This window comes from Hemitrygon akajei, chromosome 3 (genome assembly GCF_048418815.1).
Source record: "Hemitrygon akajei chromosome 3, sHemAka1.3, whole genome shotgun sequence".
Taxonomy (NCBI): domain Eukaryota; kingdom Metazoa; phylum Chordata; class Chondrichthyes; order Myliobatiformes; family Dasyatidae; genus Hemitrygon; species Hemitrygon akajei.
In genome coordinates this window covers 126,308,980-126,335,269 of record NC_133126.1, presented here as the reverse complement: position 1 = coordinate 126,335,269, position 26,290 = coordinate 126,308,980, and the positions used below count along the sequence as shown (strand labels likewise).

The 26,290-nt window shown below is 36.5% G+C and overlaps 1 protein-coding gene across 2 annotated transcripts in view; it reads left to right on the top strand.

Annotated features, from left to right (window-relative positions):
* fam168b (family with sequence similarity 168 member B) overlaps positions 1-16,736 on the top strand; it is a 59,853-nt gene extending 43,117 nt beyond the window's left edge. For both annotated transcript variants that reach the window (XM_073040803.1, XM_073040802.1), the window contains exons 5-7: positions 4,328-4,505; positions 5,919-6,050; positions 11,779-16,736. In XM_073040803.1, coding sequence (XP_072896904.1) covers positions 4,328-4,505; positions 5,919-6,031 — 291 coding nt within the window. In that variant the 3' untranslated portion in view covers positions 6,032-6,050; positions 11,779-16,736. The remainder of the gene's footprint in view (positions 1-4,327; positions 4,506-5,918; positions 6,051-11,778) is intronic.
* The last annotated feature ends 9,554 nt before the right edge of the window (positions 16,737-26,290 follow it).

Sequence of the window (26,290 nt, the reverse complement as noted above, 5' to 3'; positions counted from 1 at the left end):
GTGAGATGGCTGAATGGTAGGTGGAGTATTCCCACTGGAATATGATATAGAAAATCAAGCTTTTGCAAACGCTGAATTTCCAGAATTAGCTAGTATGTTGAGATAATCCAACAATGAGTTAAAGAATGATCCAACTTAGAATAAGCATAAAATATATAGTATCACATATATTTTATGTATCTGCATAAATCTGCAGATGCTGGAAATCCAAAACAACACATACAAAATGTTGGAGGAACTCAGCGGGTAAGGCAGCACATTTAGGAAAAAGTAATCAGTTGATGTTTTGGTCCTGATGAAAGGTCTCGGCCCAAATCGTTGACTATTATTGTTTCCCATAGATGCTGTTTGACCTGTTGAGTTCCTCCAGCATTTTGTGTGTTGAATAAAATATATAGGTTATATCCTAGCAGAAGGAAACCTTTTTTTTTCAAGCAATCTACATTTGTGTTTTACCCCATGGGAAGTTTCTTGTATAGAATGGATAAATTTGGTAAACGGATTTGGATGGGAAAAAGACATTGTTTATTTTAAGTGATGTGCAGGATCATAATTGAAGAGATCATGTCTGTTGTCTTTGAATTTGATCTTTTTTGTGCTAATCCTTGAATTCACTGCTGAACTGTGATGGAGGAAACTGTGGGTACATGTGCTGTGCCTATGTTTATATTTTGCCATAATGCAAAATAGGTGGAAGTCAATTTAGTAGCACAAACTGTATCACCTTGCCATAACCAAATGACTTTTAACCTGGATTTATCCTGAGTATGACATTAAACATTAGATTACAAAAAAATGCAGAGGAAATGCTGAACCTCCAAAATATTTGTTGCTACATTTTAGTCCTGATCAAATGGTCAAATGTAGAATGTGTGGTTAATGAAATCAGATTTAGAATTATATTTGCTGAACTTGCCACTCTAAATTATTTTGATAATTGAACTGAGAAGAAAATATTCTTTTCTGTTGTTAAAGAACCGAAACAATCTTAAGATGTAAAAGCTTTTTCAATTATGTTAAAAATAAAAGAGAAATAAGAGTGGGTATAGGACCGTTAGAAAATGAGGCAAGGGAAATAATAATGGGGGACAATGAGATGGCTGCTGAACTAATTGAGTTTTTTGCGTCATTCTTCACCGTGGAAGATACTAGTCGTATGTCTCATGTAGTGTGTGAAGGAAGAGAAGTGGGTGCAGTTGCTATTAGAAGAGAGAAGGTGCTCAAAAAGTTGAAAGACCTGAAGGTACATAAGTCACCCGGACCAGATGAATTGCAACCTAGGGTTCTGAAAGAGGTTGAATTAGAGATTGTGGTGGCATTAGAAATAATCTTTCAAAAATCATTGAACTCTGGCAGAGGACTGGAAAATTGCAAACGTTAGTCCACTCTAAGAAAGGAGGAAGGCAGCAGAAAGGAAATTATAGACCAGTTAGCCTGACCTCAGTGGTTGGGAAGATATTAGAGTGATTTGTTAAGGCTGAGGTGATGGAGTACTTGGTGACACAGGACAAGATAGTGCATATTCAGCATGGTTTCCTTCAGGGAAAATCATGCCTGCCGAACCTGTTGGAATTTTTTGAAGAGAATACAAGTAGGATAGATAAAGGGGATGCAGTGGATGTTGTGTATTTGGACTTTGAGAAGGCCTTTGACAAGGTGCCACATATGAGGCTGCTTACGAAGTTAAGAGCCCATCGTATTACAGGAAAGTTACTAAGATGGTTAAAACATTGGCTGATTGGTAGGAGGCAGTGAGTAGGAATAAAAGGATCCTTTTTTGGTTGGTGGCCAGTTACTAGTGGTGTTCTGCAGGGGTTGGTGTTGGGACCACTTTTTATGCTGTATATACATGATTTAGATGATGGAATAGGTGGCTTTGTTGCCAAGTTTGCAGATGATGTGAAGATTGGTGGAGGGGTAAGTAGTGTTGAGGAAACAGGTAGGCTGCAGAAGGACTTAAACAAATTAGGAGAATGGGCAAAAAAGTAGTAAATGTCAGAGGGCAGGATGTCAGGAAATGGATGGTCATGCACTTTGGTATTACAATTAAATGTGTGGACTATTTTCTAAACGGAGAAAATCCAGGAATCTGAGATGCAGAGGGACTTGGGAGTTCTTGTGTGGAACACCCTGAAGATTAAGTTCCTGGTTGAGTTGGTGGTGAGGAAGGCAAATGCCATGTTAGCATTCATTTCAAAAGGTCTAGAAAACGAGCAAGGATGTGATGCTGAGCCTTTATAAGGCACTGGTGAGGTCTCACCTTGAGTATTGTGAACAGTTTTGGGCCCCTCATCTTAGAAAAGATGTGCTGGCATTGGAGAGGGTCCAAAGGATGATTCCAGGAATGAACGGATTATCATACGAGGAACATTTGATAGCTCTGGGTCTGTACTTGCTGGAATTCAGAAGGATGAGGGAGGATCTCATTGAAACCTTTTGAATGTTGAAAGGCCTAGATGGACTAGATGTGGGCCCCTGCCCCCTCCTCCTTCAGTCCTGACAAAGGGTCTCGGTCTGAAACGTTGACTGCTCATTTCAATGGATGCTGCCCGACCTGCTGAGTTCCTCCAGCTTGTTTATACATGTTGATTGACCACAGTATCTGCAGTGTACTTTGTGTTTAGTAGATGTGGAAAGGATGTTTCCCATGGTAGGAGAGTCTAGGACAAGAGGGCACAGCCTCAGGATAGAGGGGTGCCCTTTCAAAACAGATGTGGAGAAATTTCTTTAGCCAAAGGGTGGTGAACTTGTGGAATTTGTTGCCACGTGCAGCTGTGGAGGCCAGGTTGTTGGGTGTATTTAAGGCAGAGATTGATAGGTTCTTGATTGGAAATGGTATCAAAGGTTACGGGGAGAAGGCCAGGAACGGGAGTTGAGGAGAAGATAGAAAAAAGGATCAGCCATGATTGAATGGCGGGTCAGACTTGATGGGCCAGATGGCCTAATTCTGCTCCTAAGTCTTATGGTCTAATGTAGCTGAGCTAGCTTCAGATCGGGTCTCAATCAATAGGGTTTCAATAAAATGTGAAGTGTTTGCAAAGGAATAGAACAAGCAGGGATAAGATTGATCAGATTAAATAAAATACAATGAGTCCAATCCAAATCATCTTCCTGCTTGCATCCTGTCCTCTGACATTTCCCCTCTGAACTATAGTTTGTGAGGCTATTAATCATATCTGTTCTATTTACATAGATTTTGTTCTCACTTTGACTCGCCCAAGGACTGGGTTCCATTTATCTTTGCCTTCCACACCACCGTGCTCTTCAATTAGAAAACTATTGTGTGAAATTTCCAACACCTTAACTTTGATACCACCACTTTCCTCCCCTATCAGCATTCTCTCTGGCACTCTGATTAACTTTTCCATCCCTACCAAAACACACTCTTCGTGCAAGAGTATTTTCCAGTATAACTGTTGGGCGTGCGACATCTGTCCACTTACAACCTCACCTACCATCATTCAGAGCCCCAAGCAACATTAAAGTAAGGTAGTTTAATATGTTGCGTTTGTGGTTAACATTGTGATCTCCTTGACATGCAGAAATCAAATACGGATTGAGTAAACATTTTGTACACCCCGTCCATTCAGTCTAGTAGTGTTCACCTGAGCTACTAGTTTAATTCCCCAATCTGCTTCCATTCTGATCTCCTATGTTCATCAAACAAAGCTCAGGCAGCTCTGCTTGGAGCTCGATTCATTCCAACATTCTGGGCTCCTATACAGGAGTTTGGTAATTTCATATGATCAGCAGTCTTTGCCTTTGTATCTCATATTTCCACCAATCAGTATTTTTCTTCTGGTGGTTTCAGATACTGATTTTTCTATCCAATTTACAATTCTTTGAGCACCACCAGTGATTGACCGTTGCTTTTGTTAAATTATTTTCCATCTTTTTTTTTGTTTCTTCATCTTCTATGTCTCCATTTTCTCTGCATCTCAAGGTTTGTTTAACTTATGACACTTCTAAGTTTCAAAGACAAGTCATTGACTTGAAACCTCATTTCTCTTTGCATGGATGCTGCCTGGTCCATTGAGTATTTAAAGCATCTTCACTTTGTAATATAATTTACTAGGAACAGTTTTTCTAATTGAAATGGCTTTACTTGAGCAGTTTATATTATAAATGTTGTATGTTTATGCTGCAACATATCTATGCTGCACTGTCCCCAATGTAATATGTCAACTGTTTTTGTGAAATTGTATGATATTTGAGAGTATATCATTTGTCTAGAATTTGAAGATTCATATTGTGTGTTCTATGAATGTCCTAATTTACTCTTTCAATTATCCCTCAACAGTTTCTTTCACTTTTTTTTGTTAAATAGCAAGGCACTTACTATACACAGCCACTATATGCAGCCCCACCTCATGTAATTCATCATACCACAGTTGTCCAGCCGAATGGAATGCCTGCTGCCATGTACCCACAACCAATTCCATCACCCAGAGCAAATGGTGTTGCCATGGGAATGGTAGCTGGGACCACTATGGCAATGTCAGCAGGTGGGTTTCCGTTTTTTCAAGACCAATGTTACAAGTATGATTGTCAACCAAATCTAATGCACAGTGTGCTACTAATGAAGTAAGTGGAAAGTGAAGTGTTAAAATGTTAAGTGGGGAGTCAGGCAATTTAATACTTCAAGTTGTTCAAGAACATTACATTTTAAAAGAAAGTGAAGAAACAACAGTTGTTTAGTTTGTAGCTGGGAAATTTAATTTCAGTTAATATGACATTACCAGTGTTTGGAAAACTATAAAGATTATATGAAGTAGTTGCAAATTTATTGAGTTGGTGCCTTCCAACCTCATGTCCAATTGTCCATTCATTCAAATTCCTGCCCCTCCAAGTTCCAGTAACAACCTTGCTCTTTCTCAATAGTTAAGATCTAGTGACCATTTACCTCCAAGTCCACTCATTTTCTTCCAATATGTTGGAAATTCCCTTGTCTAATATTCTATATAGTCTTAATTGCTCATTTCTATTATTCCTTCTCAAACGTACATCGGGATTCTTCAAAGTATATTTCATTGATCTTCTTAGCAGCAGCATGCAGTACAAACTTTGTATTCTGATGATGCTGTCCTATCTTTTTAAGTCTTCACTGTGGTTCCTCGACACTGCTTTCTGACATCCAGTTTTGAATAACTAGTAATTCCCTTTAAAGTGCTTTTATAGGCCAAAGCCCCCTCTTCCTTTGTTCCTAATTCCATTCTCATCTTGTTAATAATTTGAGGTTGAACAAAAAAGTATCTGAGTTTCCACCATGTGCCTGCTTCTACTATCTGGCTCATGATTTACCTCCACCTGTTGCTGAAAGATTTACCCATGCCTTTGTTACATTCAGACTTGACTGATAAAGCACTCTGCCAGTTTCTCACCTTGTACATTAAAGATGCTGATTCCCATATGTCACCTACTGCACACATACTAGTAATTTTTAGATTGCTTTGGGTGTTGGGCTGACGTTGTCGTGTTATAGTCCTCTTGATTTCAGATCTCTTCATATTCTTGTCTCCTTGTAGTTCTAATGTCAAATACTAAGTGAACTGCTTGAGTTAATTTAAACTGCAAGGTAGCAAAAAGGATTGCTCTGTCAAAAAAATAAAGTTCTAATTTTTGTTGATTTGTATTCAAATGAGCTCATTTCCTTCAGTTTTTGTTCTGTTTAAGCTAGTTTTTTTTTTCTATGTTCAAATCAGCAATATGTTGACAGTGCCCATTATGCTTGAATATTTTTGTGGGGAGGAAGTTACAGAAATGGTCATGTATTCTGTCTGTTTTTGTAATAATTTAGCTTTCCATAAATGCATTCAACACCAGGTTTTTTCTTTGAAGATATAACTGATATTGTATTCTGTCTTTTGGTTTAAGCTGAATGTGACCAATATTTAACTTTGTTCAATTCTGCCTTGTAGGCACTTTGTTGACGACCCATTCCCCAACGCCAGTAGCTCCTCATCCTGTTTCCATGCCTGCTTATAGGACTCCAGCAACACCGACTTACAACTATGTACCCTCGCAGTGGTGATCAAGCTGTCACTGGAAAAGCAAGTCTTTATGCTTTCTTTGTAAAATAGTTCCCTCTTAGCATTTCAGCCAAAAGAGATGATGAAGAAATGCTTTTGTCTTGCAAGTTAATATATAGGAGCTCTGTATGCAGTTGGCTGAAATTCAGTATTGAGGGGATTCTTTCAGCCAGATTTGTACTGGATTCAGCAATGCACACTTTTTGAATGTGCTGAATTACAGAATTGCTGCTATATTTATGCATTGAATTGATTTAAAACGTGTAGTGAGATTTTTAGTGTAACTTTATCACTGATAAAATGAGAATGACTTAACTGTGTCCTCAAAAGGGGGTGGAGCCCAGGGAACAAAAAGGAAAGGTATGTTGATTTGTTTAGGGAAAAGAAATCTTAGAATGTAGAACAGTACAGCGCAGTATAGGCTGTTTGGCCCATAAGGTTGTGCTGTGCTGACTTGCATAAACCTAATCACAGCCCATAACGGTCCATTTAACTTGTATCTATGTGACTAAGAGTCTTTTAAATGCGTCTATTATATCAGCCTCTACCACTACCCCTGCAGTGCGTTCCAGACACCTACCACTCTGTTGTTCATATATTTTTTAAAAATGGGGCCTTTTTCTTCGTCTCACGTTTGCTGAAAGCTCAAAACTTAGGAAAGACACATTCATGGCTTACACCATTGATATAGCACAGATTTTCCGGCCACGAGAGACTGGTCACGACTAGAATCACCATAGCAAAGTCTTTGCTTTCCTCTGCCCTCACCATGGTGGTAAAATTTTCTTGGCTTCATAAATTTGAATTGCGGTGTCAAATTTGTTATGTTAACATTTGCGATAATCCTGCACACCACTTAATGATTGGGAATGGAAATGTTGATTATACAGAGGCTTTCAATTTACAAACTTTTCATTAAAATGTAATTGTCCATCTTTTTAGTAGTTTATTTAACTAATAGAAAAAATAATAGGGGATCAATCAGATCTACATGCAGACCACAATGTTTTCTAATAAATGGAATAAATTTTTGTTAGTACATGCATTTGTTTGCATGTACTGATTTTGAGTTCCTTAGCTTGTCAATTGCTAACATAGCACATCAATTTGTTTAAAAGAGTCAAATAACTGAGAGAAAACAGCTGTTCTGGATAAAAGCAGCTATGTCTTAGAATTGAGTTATTAAATAATTACTCCCTTCAGGGGTTACATTGAGTTTTTCTACATATCCCTGAAAAGTGCAGGAAATGTTTTGAAATAAATTTGCCTACCATCTGGAAGCAATTGCAATTTACAAGCCTTCAGTTAGCATGGGCATCTGTAGCCACATGTGCTTGCCTATATTATCCCAGTTATTTGCATAACTTTAGAAAGCAAAATAAATAGATTTGTGCTAACTTCACAAAGCAACTTTTTTTTTTGTAGACACCTAATGCAATTCCCCTTATATAATTATATATATATATATATAATTTTTCTCAATGATGCCACATCCGATTTGCCTGTGTTCTCAATGTAATATATTCTAATGAGCTCTGGAGCTAAATTCCACCACAGGTTTGCCTCTGGAGTTTTGGATCACTCCACTTGACCATCTAATAGTTTAGACTGAAAATCACTTACGGAAAATTCTGTGCTTTTTTTTTTGATAGCTTGTTCAGTGGTAAGCAAGCATTTCACTAAAGTAAGTGGTAGAGATATTCCACATGATGGATGATGCCTTGAAATTTTTGTCCCAGACGACTGGAAAGTCTGAGAGGCACAGAAATTTGCAGAGCACAACTCTTGGTGAGAAAATGTAAATTTTGAATAGGTATTTCCTATTATAAAATCCTTCATGTGCATTTATATTGGGAAGACTTGATTCCAGTATTTGGCCCGTACGTGGTAGCATAGCATTGGTGGTTTATATGAAATGCTGCCACATAAAATTTTTTATTACAAAATACCTTTTTTTTGATAATCAGTTCACATAAGATCTCTTCACATCATCACCAGGATTTTGAGGTATTGGAGGAACTGCGTGAAATGAAGTTAGATTTGAAGATAATTGTTCAGTAAAATGCAGCATATGAGACACTTAGCATTTTCCGAATGCCTTGAGTATTCCCCTCATTAATATTGGTGTTTTCAGAGGTGCATAAGAAAAATTCAAAGCATACATTAGCAGACTAATGGAATTATATTTTACTGTCTGCAAAATAGTTACTTCATCATGTGGACATTTTAAGCTGTGATTCTGGACAAATTTGCTTATTAAGCATTTGGCTGATTTAAACTCTGAATGTAGGGTAATACATTTTAAGGCTACAGAAGTTTAATTGGTTAAAAATATTCCTGTTAACATTTACAGGTGCAGGTTGAGCATCCCTTATCAGAAATGCTTGGGACCAGAAGTGTTTTGGATTTCAGTTTTTGTAATATTTGCATCTAAATAATGAGATACCTTGAGGATGGAACACAAGTCTAAACACAATCTATTTGCAGTACATGTACGGCTGGTGTGAAGCTCACAGAGTGAGCAGTCTGCAGTCAGAGCATATTCTGACATGATGGAGCTGGGTTTTCCATAGACTGTCAGAGTTGAATGACTGCATCTGTTATTGGGTTCTGACTCTGCAATTAGCTTCAATGATTTTAAACGACCAGCCATTCCACAGCTACTGTGATTGGGGTGGGGAAACATGTTGTTCTATACAATATTGTTAATAATTTTGTGCATAAAACAATTACCTCCAGTTTTCAGTTCATCGTGATATAAATTTTTGCTTGTTTCATGATCTGCATGCCGTTAACTGGTATATGTTCACTCCAATGCTGATGAATCCACTCTTTCAAATTATGATCGAGATCTTCATCTTTCGCTTTATGCAGTGTTTTTCTATTTTTCATTAACATATTACATAGGCAAGGTCACTTCTCAGACTGACGGTGGTGTGCAGAGACCTGCACGTTGCCTCGGAACCTTCCTAGCGTCTTTTGGGATTTTCCATTTGTGACATCATGTCAGCACTCAATGAAAAAGGATTGTGAAATTATGGATAAGGGGTACTCAACCTGTATAATCAATGTATTGTCTGTGTAACTCCACTGGCTGACATTTTCATTTATTGTGATGTCTATAGAGCAGCTTATCAAATTGTTAAATTCCTATTAATTTTTTTTGAGCTAATTCTTGGAAATGTTCATCAGTGAGAATTACAGATTTTATAATTTAGAATCTGGATTTTCTGTTTGTAAGTCATGGCAAAAGTACCACTGTATGCTACCATTAAAGAGTGAAGGTTTAATTTGTACATACAGTGCCTATATTTTTTTAAAAAGTATTCACCGCCCTTGGAGGTTTTCATGTTTTATTGTTTTGCAACATTGAATTGCAGTGGATTTAATTTGGCTTTTGTGACACTGATCAACAGAAAAAGACTTTGTCAAAGTGAAAGCAAATCTCTACAAAGTGATCTAAATTAATTACAAATATAAAATACAAAATAATTGATTGGATAAGTATTCACTCCCTTCAAGTCAGTATTAGTAGATGCACCTTTGGCAGCAATTACAGCCTTGAGCCTGTGTGGATAGGTCTCTCAGTTTTGCACATCTGGTTACTGCAACTTTTTCCCATTCTTCTTTACAAAACTACTCAAGCGTTGTCAGATTGCATGGGGATTGTGAGTGAACAGCCCTTTACAAGTCCAGCCACAGATTCTCAATTGGGTTGAGGTCTGGACTCAGGAATGACTTAACAACAAAGTTAATGTCCTGGAGTGGCCAAGTCAGTGTAGCTTTGGCTTTATGTTTGTGGTCATTATCTTGCTGGAAAATATGTTTTCTCCCAAGTTGCAGTTCTCTTGTAGACTGCATCAGGGTTTTCCTGTATTTATTTTACCCTCTACCTTCACAAACCTTCCAGGGTCTGCTGCAGTGAAGAATCCCCACAGCATGATGCAGCCGCCACCATGCTTTATGGTAGGGGTGGTGTGTTTTTGATGATGTGTGGTGTTTGGCTTATGCCAAACATAGCATTTAGTCTGATGGCCAAAAAGCTCAGTTTTGGTTTCATCAGACCATAGAACCTTCTCGCTGAATTCAGAGTCTCTCACGTGTTTTCTGACAAACGCTAGTTAAGATTTCATGTGTTTTTTTTTCAACAGTGGTTTTCTCTTTTCCACTCTCCCATAAAGCTGTGACTGGTGGAGCACTTGGGCAACAGTTATTATATGTGCAGTCTCTCCCATCTCAGCTACTGAAGCTTGAAACGCCTTCAGAGTTGTCAAAGGTCTCTTGGTGGCCTCACTCACTCGTCCCCTTCTTGTATGGTCACTCAGTTTTTGAGGGTGGCCTGCTCTGGGCAGATTTACAATTCAGTGATATTCAGTGACTTGGAAATTTTCTTGTATCCGTCTACTGACTTCTGGTTTCCAATAACCTTTTTGTGGAGTTGCTTGAAGTGTTCTTTTGTCATCTTGGTGTAGTTTTTGCCAGGATACTGACTCACTAGCAGTTGGACCATCTAGGTACAGGTGTATTTTTACTACAGTCAGTTGAAACACCTTGACTGCACACAGATGTCCAAAAACATCTCAATTCAACTAATTTTGTGACTTTCAAAGGCAATTGGATGCACCAGTGATGATTTGGTGCGTCTTATTAAGTGGGGGGCGGGGGAATACTTAGGCAATCAATTATCTTGTGTTTTATATTTGTAGATAATTTAGATCACTTTGTACAAATCTGTTTTCACTTTGACACAAGAGTCTTTTTCTGTTGTTCATTGTCAGAAAAGCCAAATTAAATCCACTGTGACTTAAAACAATAAAACGTGAGAACTTCCAAGGAAGGTGAATACTTTTTATAGGCACTCTATGTTATTTAATGTGGAAATTCCCAATTTACTATCAGTGATTCGTTTTTTTTTCTCCAAGACTAAACCATGTTCATACTTCTTAATGGACAGGAAATCACTAAATTAGTGTATTAGCTATTTCCAAGATAATTTTGTTATAAAGTTCCCTGAAAATGTTACAATTTCTTGCTCAAGCTCTAAATCTGTTACAAATAGCATGCCATACTATAGGTACTGCTGAGCAAACTTGGGTTCTAAAAGTATAATTTTATGAATGCAAGCTATGAATTCCTGACAAAATATTTCAAGATCTAAAGACTTTAAAGGGTTTTTAAGTCATTTCAGTTTATATTTTAATAATAGTTGTATTTTCCCAGTCTTTATTCAAAATTGTAAGGTGCTTCAAAGAGTTAATTAAAATGATGCTTTTTTTTCTTGGTTTGCTGCCTGAGAGTTATTTAATAAGACTGATAGCTCAGTCAGTGTGATGACACCACAGCTGCTGGATGCCTCTGTTCTCATTTCAACTGATACGTGACAGCTATCAACATTAAAAGCAAAGCCATGTGCATCTTTATAAGAATTTGGCTCTAATGCTGGGAGCACATGCTATTACTTTGCTACTGACCATAAATTGTGTACCTTGACTTTACCTAGTTAATTTATTCTTCCATATTAAGCATACTAATGCTGCACTCTTAAACCAGATGTCATTTTGCAATGAATATTTGCGCTAGATCTTATGAAAATTGCAGTCACTTTGCAAAAAACAGTCATTTAAAAAAAATTACATAGCACTTATGTTTTCTGTTTTTGTAACTAAGAGGAATGTACAGTGGTTTTAGTTTATTGGCTTGGAAAGAATGGAAGTATTGGGATCTAAATATCTAAAATGCTCTTTCACAGGTTGAAAGGTGGGAGATATGCAATCAAACAAGTTTTAACACTTGGTGCTGATTCCCACATGCCTCCAACCAGGATCCTTCCTTCCAGTTCATCAATGCTCTCAATACTTGCCAAACACTACCAAAAATAACACGAAGATTATCGTGGCTGCATATCTTGCATCTTGGAACTCAGCAGTACTCAAGTCATGAAAAACCTGTTTTGTGGACTGTCTTGCAATTTTATAGATTATACAAAAGGGAGTATACGTATATTTGGATTCATATCTAGTTCAATGCATGTTACAAATGCTTGCTCAAATCTACCTGCAATGACTGATGCAAAACCATCATATGAAAATTCCAAAGGAACTGAGATACAAAAAATTTGCAACTTAATTTCAATAATGCAGAATCATTGTATGTAATGTCTCAAAAGAAACTGCAAGTGAATTTCTGTAACAGAAAGAAAAACTTCTGGCTGATCTGTTATGTTCATTGTTTTTTTTAATGGGAACAGTTAAATTCCTTTAGCCAGTGTATCAATTTACTTTCTCGAGCAATTGATGCATTTAGAGCACAGCACCTGGAGGTAGTGTTCCGGAAGGCATGAAATGAAGCCCGAAGGCATTGACTTACCAGCCCTTTTTCATTTAAAACTGCATTAGATCCAGTGTTATATTTGGGAGAGGCAACCATAGGGATTAAAGCATGATGGATAAAGGAAATGTACTAACTTCTAAAGAATCAAAAATGGCTAGTAGTAAGGTAAAATGACATATTTTTATATTCTTTGATTTAATATTTCAGTAACTTACACCTCTGACTTCAAATCATGTCACTTGATGATTTGTAGTTCATGAATTTGGAAGTCTTTAAATATTCACATTTTGTTCACGTCTAAATTTTTCACTTTTTTTTGTCAAATTCAAGATCACTGGTCATTTGGGCAATAGGTAAATAAAATTATCAGTGCTTAATACCAATCCCTAAATGGTAATACTTACAGGATTAGGATCCTGGTTGTAATAAGACATTTAAAGGCCTTGATTGTTCTGAACATTAAAGGTAACAAAGGTGATATTGTTAGGTCCTCACATATAATTTGAATTATCCAGATCTGTTCCGTGTTTTGTATCACATCGGATGACTTAATTGTTTAAAGCAAGCTTGAATAACATTTTCACTGGCATTTATGACTTCATGATTCCAAATATTCACACTAGTATTAAACCAAAGGGGGTAAATTTCATGTTGCTGGTTTAAGGAATCTATTATATTCGTTCGAAATCTGACTTTTGCAGGGCATGCTAGTTTCTGCAGCAATTGTGATGTGCAGATCGTAACAGTTTAAAAACAGTTTTGTTGTTAATGATAAGAAAGGCAGGTAGTCTTTTTTTCAGCATTTAAGAGCTTTCATCCTGATGTCTCTGTGCATTTTATTGCAGCAGAGGATTGAGTTCCCATGACCTGGTAATGTCATCATTGAGTTTTCTTTTAGACCATAAACTGAATAGTGCAAATTGACATGGCCTCCAATGTTTCCTGTTTGGGCTAATTGCCTTACCCAGATGACTGAGTTAAGGTATAGACCCTACAGAATTGGAGGAATACTTGGAGGGGAAACAGAAGCTGAGGAACTTGATTAATAGTAACCATGTAAAAACCGAGTCCTGTTGCATTTTTGATGGGTAACAAAAAAAAAGCAGTCATGCAGATTTAATGGGCTCAGTTGGTAAATTCACTGGTACATCTTTTGAAAATGACAAGATTATTTGGGTGGGTCAAGGGTTTAGGATTTTTTTTGTGTATATATTTCATAGGACCTAACACTTTCAATAAAGGATGTTTTATAACATCAGGAAAAAAAAGTGAGTATAATGTTACCCTTTAAGAAATTAATAATGATAATAGCCTTCATTTATCATGAAGTGTCATTTCAGAAGTGGCCCTAAACCCTAGCAAATTCTAATTGATGATTAAAATGGTCTTGCAGTGCAGTAGAGGGCATACAACTGTCTTCCTTTATGTGGGTGTGATATGATTGATGTAGGGAGTTTAACAGGTTGCTGCTGGTATCATACATGATGCATAAAGGATCCAAACTTCTGTGGGATTGTTACTTTCTAAACTCTTGTCAGATTCTGCGTGAATTAGCACAAATGGAGGAAATTAGTCGTGGAAACCATTTATGTAGAGGAGTTAGTCAGTTAATGAATTAGAATTGTTTTGATAGTAGCTAGCAAAGAAGTATTCAAGGGGAACAAGCACACAACTTTTAGACTCAAATCTTTCCTATTCCATTTTTCTATATTGAACTTTTATAATTGATTTAGCATGTATGTTAATTTCATGTTTAAAATACTCCCGAGACCAGTTCTTCAACACTTTTTGGATAGTCAGCGCATTACTGCTGGTAATAGTAATGGTCAAGGCATTTAACTTCCAAAAATAGAGCATTATGTAACTTAATGGTTTGTCGTGAACTCATTTAACATCTAGTTTTGCAGACTGCAAAAATGGAATACTTCAGACCTCCTATGTAGCTGCATTTCAGAATGGCGGTGTGTGTGTTGATGGGACCTGAAGTTCTTTTACAAACCTTATATTAAAATGGCACAAACAAGGAAGTAATTTTATGATTGTAATTCTATTCTTGATTCCTCTTCAGTTTGGTGAGTTAGATAATGAAGTCTTCACTCATTTTTCATCGTGAGATTTCTGTGATGTTCGCAGGCTGTTTCTACCTGGTGTTTACAGGGCTTGGAAACAAATATAACTAAAATGAAGTGATCTTTATTTAGGAAAGCTGTACTGTGGCTTTTTAAAATCCTTGAACTTTCACAGTTACAGGCTAAATTAACTTTCTAAAAGATTTCCCGATTTTAAAAAAGATATCGTGTTTTCGGTGCTCGTTCTTTTAAAGATTTAGTAGTTTAAAATTTTACATGAAAAGTGAAAACAATTACCAACCTGAAACCAACACTGTACACTGGACTAATGCTTTAATTTCCTCTAAAAGAAATGCATCTCCAATGAATTCCATATCAACCCACCAACTAAACTAATATGTACTGAATTTTTGGTCTTAACTGCTATTGTGGCATCAATGTGGACAATGAGTGCAGAATGGAAATTAGAATGGTTTTTCAAATATGCAATCCTCGCTTAGGTCACGATCATTTGGAATCTGTTCTAGTTCTGTAGTATTTGTTGCATACCAGTGGTTAGTGGATGAACAAGTTGTGAAGTTTAAAAATAACAGTGCAAAGCAGCTTAGGCAATGTTCATAGATTGTACACTTCCTTTAATGTATATTTTAAGGAAAAAGATAATGGGCACTGATGTGAAGGAAAAAAAAATAAACCATGGAAACCTATCAAGGATAATGTTTAATTTAAAGCACTGTTTAAATCTGGGAATTTCTTCATGTTACACTGCTGTACATGAACTCGTGCTGAGTTTGACATTTAGTTGCTTTTTTATTTTTTTAAAACTTGGCAGACCAAATTATGCTTTATTGCACATTATAACAAATCACTCTCATTTGGTGCTTTAGCCACCCCCTAGTGTTCATATTTCTACTCACATTTTGGTGAGTACTCATTCATACAATTTTTTTTTTGAAAAGTGTGGATGGAAGGGAATCCAAAATTTAATTTTCTTTTAGCATCCAGAAACTTTTCAGGGGTCATATTTGAAATTTGCAAATGGATATACAACTTTACTGCACTTTGTAATGCATGCAGACTAGTTCTGAGCTACTGTTGTATTTTTTTTAATATAAAGGAACATGTAATTTAAGCGGACTAAACCTTCTCCACTGTCCAAAGGTTCTGTTTGAGAGAACCAAATTAACTGACCCGAGTTAAGATATTGTACCAATAACCTCATGCAATTTTGAGACTTTGAAATATTTTCAAACTGCTATGGTGTATGTGCTTTTGCTCAGAAACTGGAAAGGAACATCTGATGTTGAATTGTCTGTATAAACATAAACATGATATCTAATTAAGTTTTCCTATTAACCTAACGCTTTGTTAATTCATTCTCTTAAACTTGGTTGTATGTATTCTTATAGTGTCATTTGGTATTCAATTAAAGTAATTTGACTTGAATTGGGACAAATACAGAAGTCAGCACAGATTCCTGGGCAAATGCATATTTGTGTTCAAACATTTAATAGTTGAGTTGACATATTCCAAAATGTTAGATTCCTGTCAAGCAACTGGATGCTATTTTTCTCGTTAATTCTTCGTATGGTGATGGAGAGGGTCTTTTTTCTCTCTCTCTCTCTTTTGCTTTCTGAGTATCAGTTGGGAGCAGTAGTGCTTAATCTGAAGAGCCGTCAGTTGTGAGAATTTCCCCTGACCACCCTATTCATCCACCTCCTGCTTAAATTCCCATCAGAGCCACTGAGCCAGCATACTCACAGCAGTTGAGATGGACGTGATCCAAAATATTTCCTCTCATAATAAGAGATTGCAATTTTGAATTGCAGAATTTTACCGAATGAGTAGATTTGTGTATGTTGGTGTGCAGTATAGTGCTGTATGACAGCTTTTTTGTTCAAAGTAAAACACCATATTCAACACAGGCACAACAGAGTCACCATAGAGAGTTTATGTATGTTTTTGTTAAGGGCACACTTTTAAAAAGAAATTGACTATTGAACACTATGCTTAATAAATATAAACATATTATTTTGGTACTTATTTAGTCTAGGTCAGTGTTGTCTTCCAAAAAGCAGTTTTAAAGCAAAGCACCGTTTTACATTGGATAACATAAACAAATTTTGACATTTCCTTTCTGAGCCAATTCAATTATGTGTAAATTCATACATTGTTATTTTTTTAAAAGCAATCTGACAAGTAGGTGAGCTCAGATTTAAAAAAAGAAACTTCAAGGCATGTTTATTGTAACAAAAATTGTTATGTATTAATACTTAAGTTTTCAATAAAGATTGACTTGTGTTGCTTACATCGTGCTTACCTCATCTTTTGAAAAAATATTTATACTTTCATATATCCTTTTAGATGCATTTAAAGGGAAGATAACTCATTACAGTTTGCAGTACAGTAAAACTAAGATAATTTACTGTCTGTCCAGAAATCTATTGTTTGGTATCTGGCGTACTTGTTACACTATAGTGTGAGCCTGGGATGTGGAGTGTGGGCAGGGTTGTTCTGCTGGAAATGGGGCCGAGGCTGTGAATGCTTGGGGGTTGCAAAGATTGGTAGGCTGTGGAGCCAACACACAGAATTAAGTGTGAACTGAAATACAGTATACAAGCCACGCTTTAAGCTGAAAGTCACTAGGTTCTGTTTCCTGCTCCCTTCATGATTGTGGATAGTCTTCCACCTCAGCCATATTTTCTAACACTTCCTCATAGACCTTTAAACCCCAAAAATATACCAGTCTCTACTTTGAACATGACTCAGTCACTACAAATATCTGGAGAAAAAAATTCTAAAAGCTCTGCAGGTATTGAGTAATGGTATTTCTCATTGTCTCAATCCCATGTTTTCAAACTGTGGTGCCTGGTCTTGGATATCTTAGAAGAAATGTTCAACTTGTACCTGTTATGCCAGTCAATAATTTTGAAGTTTCAATGAGACCTCCTTGTATCATTCAGTGGAAAGAATACAACCCAAGTCTGCTACTTATCTCATGTATGACAGACTTGCCATCTTTGAAACCAATTTAGTCATTCTTAACTGTATTTCCTCAAAGGGAAAGATGTCCTTGGATATTTAAGTAAATAGACCAAAGTTACAGGAGTAATCTCACCTAAAATAAAATACAATTGCAGTAATTCCTCACTTCTAAAATTGAGCGCCCTTGTAATAAACAATAAGATGCCAGCTGTCCTGTTAATCGCTTGCTGTACTTGCATTTATCTCAGTGATCAGTGTTCAAGCACACCTTGCTCCCTTCAAGCTTCACATTTCCCAGCCTCTCACGAATTAAGAGTCTTTTTATGTTTGTGCATCTCCCTTTTCTATATTGCATTCTTCTACCATGTTCTTAACCATTACTGAACTTGTCTATATCTCCATGTCGTCATTCTGTGTTCTTTATACCAACAATCCAACATAGTTTAGAATTATTAGTAAACTTAAAAATATAACATTTCAACCCCTTAGACAAATCATTGATATAGGTTGTGAATCACTGCGACCAAAATTCTGATCCTTACATGTCCCTCCTGGTAAGAGTGGTCATTCTGAGAAGGAACTATTTTACCCACTTAATTTTGCAGTCCACTGAACAATTTTCAGTACTCCTAGCTGAAGTGCTTTAACCTTGCATACCAACTCTCTTGTGTTGGGATCTTATCATAATCCTCCCAGAAATCCAAATACACAACATCCAGTCGTTTCCCCTTAACTACTTTATGAATCATGTCCTCAACAGGTTAATCAATCTTGTCTATTCCCTTCAAAAGCCCATATTGAGGTAGTACAATCCCATTATTTTCAAAGTGTTCTGCTCTAGTCCTCACTAGGTATCCCACCACGGATGTTTCCCTTGGTTTTCGTGTCTGGATCCAGGAATCTCAGCTTCAAAACAGGAGGTTTGCAATTCTGGTATGAAACGAGAAATTCTTCACCCAGAAGATGAATTTTAGAAGGTTATACCCAAGCAACCATGAAACCGAGCTTCAAATTTGTTTGTCATAGGCATACATACCTAGGGTATAAATGCCATGAATTTTTGGTTTTTGTGGGAATGGTGTGGTTAATGACAAACATGAGCCATATCCTCAGCACATTAGTCAAACTTGACTATTCCCTTCATAGATCCGTATTGAAACTGCTCATTCCCATTATTTTTAAGAATAGTGTTCTGTTGCTCTAGTGCTATGTTAGCAGCCATAAGTTAACCAGACATAAATTACCTAACAATTTAAATAGGCATAATTACATGAGAGTAAGTTCAGAGAGAGCAAAGAGAAATATAGTTTGAGGATTAGGATCTTTTCAGTTAGTTCAAGAACCTGATGGCAAGGGGCAAGAAGTGTCTGTTGAACTTATGAGGTGAGGGTCTTCAGGTTCGTGTACCTTGCCTGAGAACAGGATAAGGGACAAGATGGAGTGAGAACTTAAAGGATAGATATTGCCTTCCGGAGACATGGACTCTGGCAGGAGCAGCGGTACCCATAAGTGAACTGGCTGGGTACATTATTCCACTGTAGACTCTTCCATTTCTGTGCACTGAATTTCCATACCACACCTTGATGCAACCAGTCAGAATGATTTTACACTGTACATCTGTAGATGTCGGTCAGAATTTTCCATAACAATGAACTTTCTTGAATTTCATGGATGCATCTATGCACTGGGCCCAGGATAGATTGTACAAGATGTTGACACCTAGGAAATTGAAGCTGCTCACCATTGCCATTGCAGGTACATATTTGCCTTCCCCTTTTCCTAAAGTCCACAATCGATTTTGCTGAATTTGACCGCAAGGTGGTTGTTACGACAGTAGTCAGTTGGTTGATCCATTTCACTCCAATATGCCTTCCTGTCATCATTGTATGTGTTGTTGAGTACATTCAATACAATTGATAAGTTTTTGGATATGAATGGAATTGAGGGATTATGGAGCTTTTGTAGGAAAGTGGTACTGCATTTAAAAAAATAATTTCAAAATTCTCTAAGGCTTGACCTTTCCAAGTTAAATACTGAGTGTCAACAGGGATGTGCTGAATTTCTTTAGCCTCCTAAAGCAGAGACATTGATGAGTTTTCAGACATTTAAATAAACACTTGAATAGATAAGGCATAAAAGGATATAGCCTGTGGAGGAAAATAGGTTTGGTGTATTTTCTAAAGTTGTTGGAAAGTTGCAAAACAATGATCAATGAAAAGATCTTCAAAGTGCTTAATGCCCATTCTATATCAATCATGAAATGTTGAACCTTGCATAGAAGGTAAGAAAAGATGATTATGCAAGATAGGACTAGAAAGAGAGAAACCATGAACACCATTAGATTTTCTAAACTGGGCCCATATTCTCAGAGCATGTCTAATAAGAGGATTAACAATTCTAGGCAAGCAATAAGGGAGTGCAGATCCAAGAAGTGCAGGAATAGAGAGATCCATTGGAGTTAGACTCCATTGCCACCCATTTAGGACAATCAGACTGGTTATAAAAAATGGACCAAAAAGTAAGACAGCGAATGTTAGCTGCCCAATAGTATAAACGGGAGTTAAGTAAAGCCATACCGCCTTTTTTTAGATTTTTAGAGGTAAGCGTTAAGTCTAGAACGTTTGCCCTTCCATAGATAGGACAAAATAATGTAATCTAAGGAGTCAAAAAAACTTTAGAAATAAGAATTGGAATAGATTGAAATAAGTATAAAAATTCAGGAAGGATGTATATTTTAATAACATTAACTCGACCTACCAGAGACATAGATGAGAGTGACCATTGTGTCAAACTCTGTTTTGTAGAGTTCAAAAGATTAGCAAAATTTTCACGAGAAAATCCTTGAAATTCCTTATTACTGTAATACCAAGGTAAGTAAATTGATTATTAACTACTTTAAAAGGGATGTCATGAAATACTAATGCTTGTGCTTCTTTATTAATTGGAAAGATTTCACTCTTGTGTAGATTGTGTAGAAGTGAAAACATTGGGGGTAAGGAAGTGGACAGATTTGATAGAAAAAGTATAAGATCGTCGGCATAAAGAGAAACTTTATGCTCAACACCCCCCCCCCCCCCCCCAATGCCCGTCAATTCAGAACAACTTTGAAACGCAATCGCCAGTGGCTCTATAGCCAAGTCAAAAAGGAAGGGACTTAAAGGGCATCCTTGACGGGTGCCACGTTTAAGGCTAAAAGACTAGGATTCCTGAGAGTTAGTCAAAACAGAAGCCGTGGGACATAGGTATAACAATTTATTCCATGAAATAAAACTTTGACTGAGATTGAATTTTTCTAAAACCGCAAAAAGGTAATTCCATTCCACACGATCAAATGCTTTCTCCGCATCAAGAGAAATAACACATTCAGGAGTCCCAAATGAGGGTGAATGTAAGATATTAAATAAATGCTGCATATTAAAAAAGGAAGATGATTTTTAATAAAACCGGTTTGGTCATCAGAAATAATAGAAGGTATAATGTTCTCCAATCTCTGGGCCAAAACTTTGGCCAAAATTTTAACATCAACATTTAACAAAGAAATCAGCCTATACGAGGAACACTCTATTGGATCTTTACCCTTTTTAGTTAAAAGAATAATAAATGCCTCATTAAATAATGGTGGCAATTTACCATGTTTAAACGAATTAGATAGAACTAAAAATAACTGAGATGAAAGTAGTGAGGAAAATGATTTATAAAATTCTGCAGAGAACTCATCAGCTCCAGGAGATTTACCCGACGGCAGTGCAGAAATGGCAGAGGATACTTCTAGTGATATTGGCTCATTAAGTTTTGCTTTAAAGTCAGAGGAGAGCGAAGGAATATTCAAACTATTTAAAAAAGGTCAACAGAAATATCATTTAAAGATTTGGGAGTGTAAAGTTGAGAATAAAAATTCTTGAATGAGTCATTAATTTCAGAATGATTCAAGGTAATATTTCCATACTCCATTTGAATCTGTAATATGTTGTTTGGTTTTAGAACGTCTCAATTGGTTAACTAGAAACTTGCCAGATTTATCACCGTGAATGTAAAAGTGGCTCTTGCTTTCAAGAAGTTGAGGTTCAACTGGTTGAGTGGAGATAAGGTCAAATTGAGTTTGAAGTTCTACTCGCTTCTTGTACAATTCAGGATTTTTAGTCTGAGCATATAGTTGGTCTAATACTTAAATCTGACTGATCAAATCTAATCGCTCTAAATGGGTCTTTCTTTTGAGATTCGCTGTATATGAAATTACTTGACCCCTCAAATATGCTTTCATAGCATCCCAGATGAAATGTTGGTGTTTATGAAAAAGGTTATCTGATCCTTCATAAATTTTACAAAATCATCATCCGAAAAAAAAAGTAGGATTAAAACGCCAATGCTTATTCATTTGAGGGAGACTGGGGAAATTTAAAGACAAGGTAACTGGAGCATGATCCAAAATCAATATACTCTGATAATCCCAAGAGTGAACAAATGAAATCAGCTGATTATCGAATAAAAAATATCAATTCTAGTAAAAGTATGGTGGACATGTGAAAAAAAGAATAATCTCTCTCAGGATGAAAAAAAGCACTACACATTGGAGATACCATAGTTAGAAAGGAAAGAATGAATAGCTAAAGCAGATTTAGTAGGTAATCTAGGAACAGAGGACAATCAATCCAAAGCTGGATCTAACCAACAATTAAAGTCACCGCCCGGTATAAGAGAATATAAATTCAAATCAGCTAATAAGGAAAGAAAAAGGTTCAAAAAAAGTTCACATCATCTGAATTAGTAGCATACATATTAGCTAATACTACCTTAGTGTTATATAATTTCCCAGAAACAATAAATGACCATTTGTATGAGGTACCTTACTGTGGAGCTCAAAAGGAACATTTTGATTAATAAGGATAGAAACCCCATTGGCTTTGGCCAGGAAGGAAGAATGGAAGTGCAGACACACCCATCTTGACATAAGACGAGAGTTGTCAAAACTTTGAATATGAGTTTCTTGTGGAAAGGCAATGTGAGCTTTAAGTTGCTTAAGATATGAAAACACCTTCCTTCTTTTAACAGGATGGTTCAATCCCTTTACATTCAAGCTTATAAATTTCAAGGAACTAACTATTATCAATTATTAAAACATAGAGACTACTTTAGTATGCATAAACAGGATCAAACATTCAAATAGCAGTTCTGGAGCAAAGGTATAAATCAATAAAATCAGGACAAAAAAATGTCCTGAATAACAAAAAAAGCACTAAGTAATGTTGGCACTAGAGAACCTGCCCCACCCTCTAATTCCAAAACTAGATGTCTACCCAAAAAAGCAGCTAGCTCTACAAAAAAAAGACCCCAAAAACCAGCTTCCAGTTTTGTAACATTGACATAAGCTCCGTTTAACTAGTAGAACAGAAACTAGAGAACTTATGCACTACCAATCAAAATTATAGATGAAGAGAAACAATTCCGTCAAAAAAATATAAAACTTAATTCAAAATAATAATTAAAAAATAATCTACCCATGAGAAGCCATAAATGTAAAAAAAAAGTAATTTAAAAAGAGAATGGAGGGGAAAAAACAAGAAAATTTTTATGTGTTTAAAAAAAAAGTACTTATCAGCCATTTAACGTTGTGGATCTGTTCTTTCTATTAATCCATTGGGCAAAGGCTTAATATCTTTTATTCGTGATAAATTAATGACCCTAAGGCATGCCCCCTTTGATAAAATTAGAACTGCTTGGGAGCATGATTTAAATATTTCTTTATCTGATGCGGTTTGGAACTCAATTCTCAAGTCAGTTAATTCACCCTCTCTATGTGCTGACCACTGTCTTTTACAGTTTAAGGTTGTACATAGGGCTCACATATCTAAAACTAAATTGTCCTGATTTTATCCTGACATTAGTCCTGTTTGTGACGAGTGCCAAGGTGGCAAGGCTTTTCTTATCCATATGTACTGGGCCTGTCCTAGTCTAGAGAAACTTTGGAGAGAAGTTCTTTTAACTTTATCCCATATTCTTAATTGCCACTTTGAACCTAATCCTCTGATTGCTCTTTTTGGTACCTTGGGTGAGGCAGATATACATTTGAGTCTGACTAAATGTCGAACATTATCTTTTGCCTCTCTTTTGGCTAGATGCTTAATTCTTCTTAGGTGGAGAGAAGTTGCCCCACCCACCCATGATCAATGGCTTAATGATATGTTCTGTTAAGACATTGAAAAAATTCACTACTCACTTCTCAACTCGGACATAAAGTTTCAAAAGGTGTGGGGACCTTTTCTGGAATACTTTCACAACTCCTCTAGATTAAGTCTATTTTATTTAATCCCTTACTTTCAGCTTATTTTTTTCTGTAAATTCTATGGTTTCTTGTTTGAAATTTCATTTTAGTTTTGGTAGTAGGCATTATAATTCTTTGTTTTTATTTATATTTACAGTTTTGGGGGTTTGAATGCTCAGATTAATTTTTTTTACATTTTGTAATGGTTGGCCTGGAGTTTTTTTTCTGTGGGAGGGTGGGGAGGATACTATATATGATTTTATTCTGAGTGCTTTTTCCTTACTGTTTTGAACTATATAATTGATATGTTTATTTTGCACTATTAATCTTCATTTTGCTGTTGGGTTTTTGGTTGTAGAAATGCATAAAAAATCAATTAAAAAATTAATTCTAGTTTTTAAAGATAATGATTGTATCTGATATTGTCCTCTAGCAGAGCATTTGAGATTAAATTCCTCTGTAAAAATTACTTAGCCATCGGATCCCCTTTATAATTTCTTCCTTTCTTCATAAATCTGTTTATTTCTGAGTATCTCTCTTACTTATGCCTCATAATTATATATATATATATATATCTCACCATCACCCTATTCAACATTGTTTAACAGTTTACAATTTGCGATGTACAGTGCCTTATATTCGGCCTCCAACCCTTTGAATATTATATCCAGGGATTTAGATCAATTTAGCAGAGAATTTTTATTTAAAAATCACATGCTCCTTTTCCCCCCATCCGAAAGAAATAGGGAAAATTGTAAAGCATGAAAAATTAAAAATTCAAAAGTATTCATCCCCCTTTGCTCAGTACTCAGTACTTACATCTCACAGCCATAGTCTTTTTGGCTAAGTCTCTTAATAGCTTTGTACAACATGATGGAGCAAGATTTGCTATTTCCTCCTTGCAAAGTTGCTCAAGCTGTGCCAGATTAGCTGGGGAACAATCTTGAGTTCTTGCCAGAGATGTTCAATTGGGTTAAGGTCAGGACTCTGACTGGGCCACTCAAGGTCATCAAGTTTCTTCATTTCAAGCTACTCCACGGTTGTTCTGGCAGTGTGCTTTGGACTGTTCTCCTCCTGAAAGACAAATTTTCCCCCCAGTTTTATAGTAACGGCTAGCAGATTTTTATAAAGGATCTCACTGTAGTTAGCAGCATCCATCTTTCCATACATTCTGACTAGATTTCCAGTCCTTGCAGTTGAACAGTGCAGATGCTACCTCCACCATACTTTGCAGTAGGGATGGTGTTACCTGGCCGGTGCACAGTATTAGTTTTATGTCAAAGTACCACTTAGTGTTAAGGCCAAAATGCTCTAATTTAGTCTCATCCAACCACAAGACCTTTTTCCACATCTTCACAGTATCTTCTAAGTGATGCTTAGCAAAGTTTTGATAGGCGAGTATATGCATTTTTATTTTAGCCAGGGCTTCTCCCTTGCCACTCTTCCATAAATTCCATTCTTATGCAAGGCCTTAGAGATTGAGGAGCCATGAACTTCATCTTTAGTTGTGATTGTGGGAGATTTTGATTTTCCACACATAGACTGGGAAGCCCATACTGTAAAAGGGCTGGATGGTTTGGAGTATGTAAAATGTGTGCAGGATAGTTTTTTTGCAGCAATAATAGAAGTACCAATTAGAGAAGGGGCAGTGTTGAATCTCCTGTTAGGGAATGAGATAGGTCAAGTGACGGAGGTATGTGTTGGGGAGCACTTCGGGTCCAGTGATCACAATGCCATTAGTTTCAATATAATTATGGAGAAGAATAGGACTGGACCCAGGGTTGAGATTTTTGATTGGAGAAAGGCTAACTTTGAGGAGATGCAAAAAGATTTAGAAGGAGTGGATTGGGACAATTTCTTTTATGGGAAGGATGTAATAGAGAAATGGAAGTAATCTAAAGGAGAAATATTGAGGGTACAGAATCTTTATGTTCCTGTTAAGTTGAAAGGAAAGGTTAAAAGTTTGAGAGAGCCATGGTTTTCAAGGGATATTGGAAACTTGGTTTGGAAAAAGAGAGAGATTGACAATAAATATAGGCAGCATGGAGTACATGAGATGCTCAAGGAATATAAAGAATGTAAAAAGAATCTTAAGAAAGAAATTAGAAAAGCTAAAAGAAGATACGAGGTTGCTTTGGCAAGTAAGGTGTAAATAAATCCAAAGGGTTTCTACAGTTAAATTAATAGCAAAAGGATAGTGAGGGATAAAATTGGTCCCTTAGAGAATCAGAGTGGACAGCTATGTGTGGAGCCAAAAGAGATGGGGGAGATTTTGAACAATTTCTTTTCTTCAGTATTCTCTAAGGAGAAGGACATTGAATTGTGTAAGGTAAGGGAAACAAGTAGGGAAGTTATGGAAACTATGACGATTAAAGAGGAGTAAGTGCTGGCTCTTTTAAGGAATATACAAGTAGATAAATCTCCGGGTCCTGACAAGATATTCCCCAGGACCTTGAGGGAAGTTAGTGTAGAAATAGCAGGGGCTCTGACAGAAATATTTCAAATGTCATTAGAAATGGGGATGCTGCCGGAGGATTGGCGTATTGCTCATGTTGTTCCATTGTTTAAAAAGGATTCTAAGAGTAAACCTAGCAATTATAGGCCTGTGAGTTTTACGT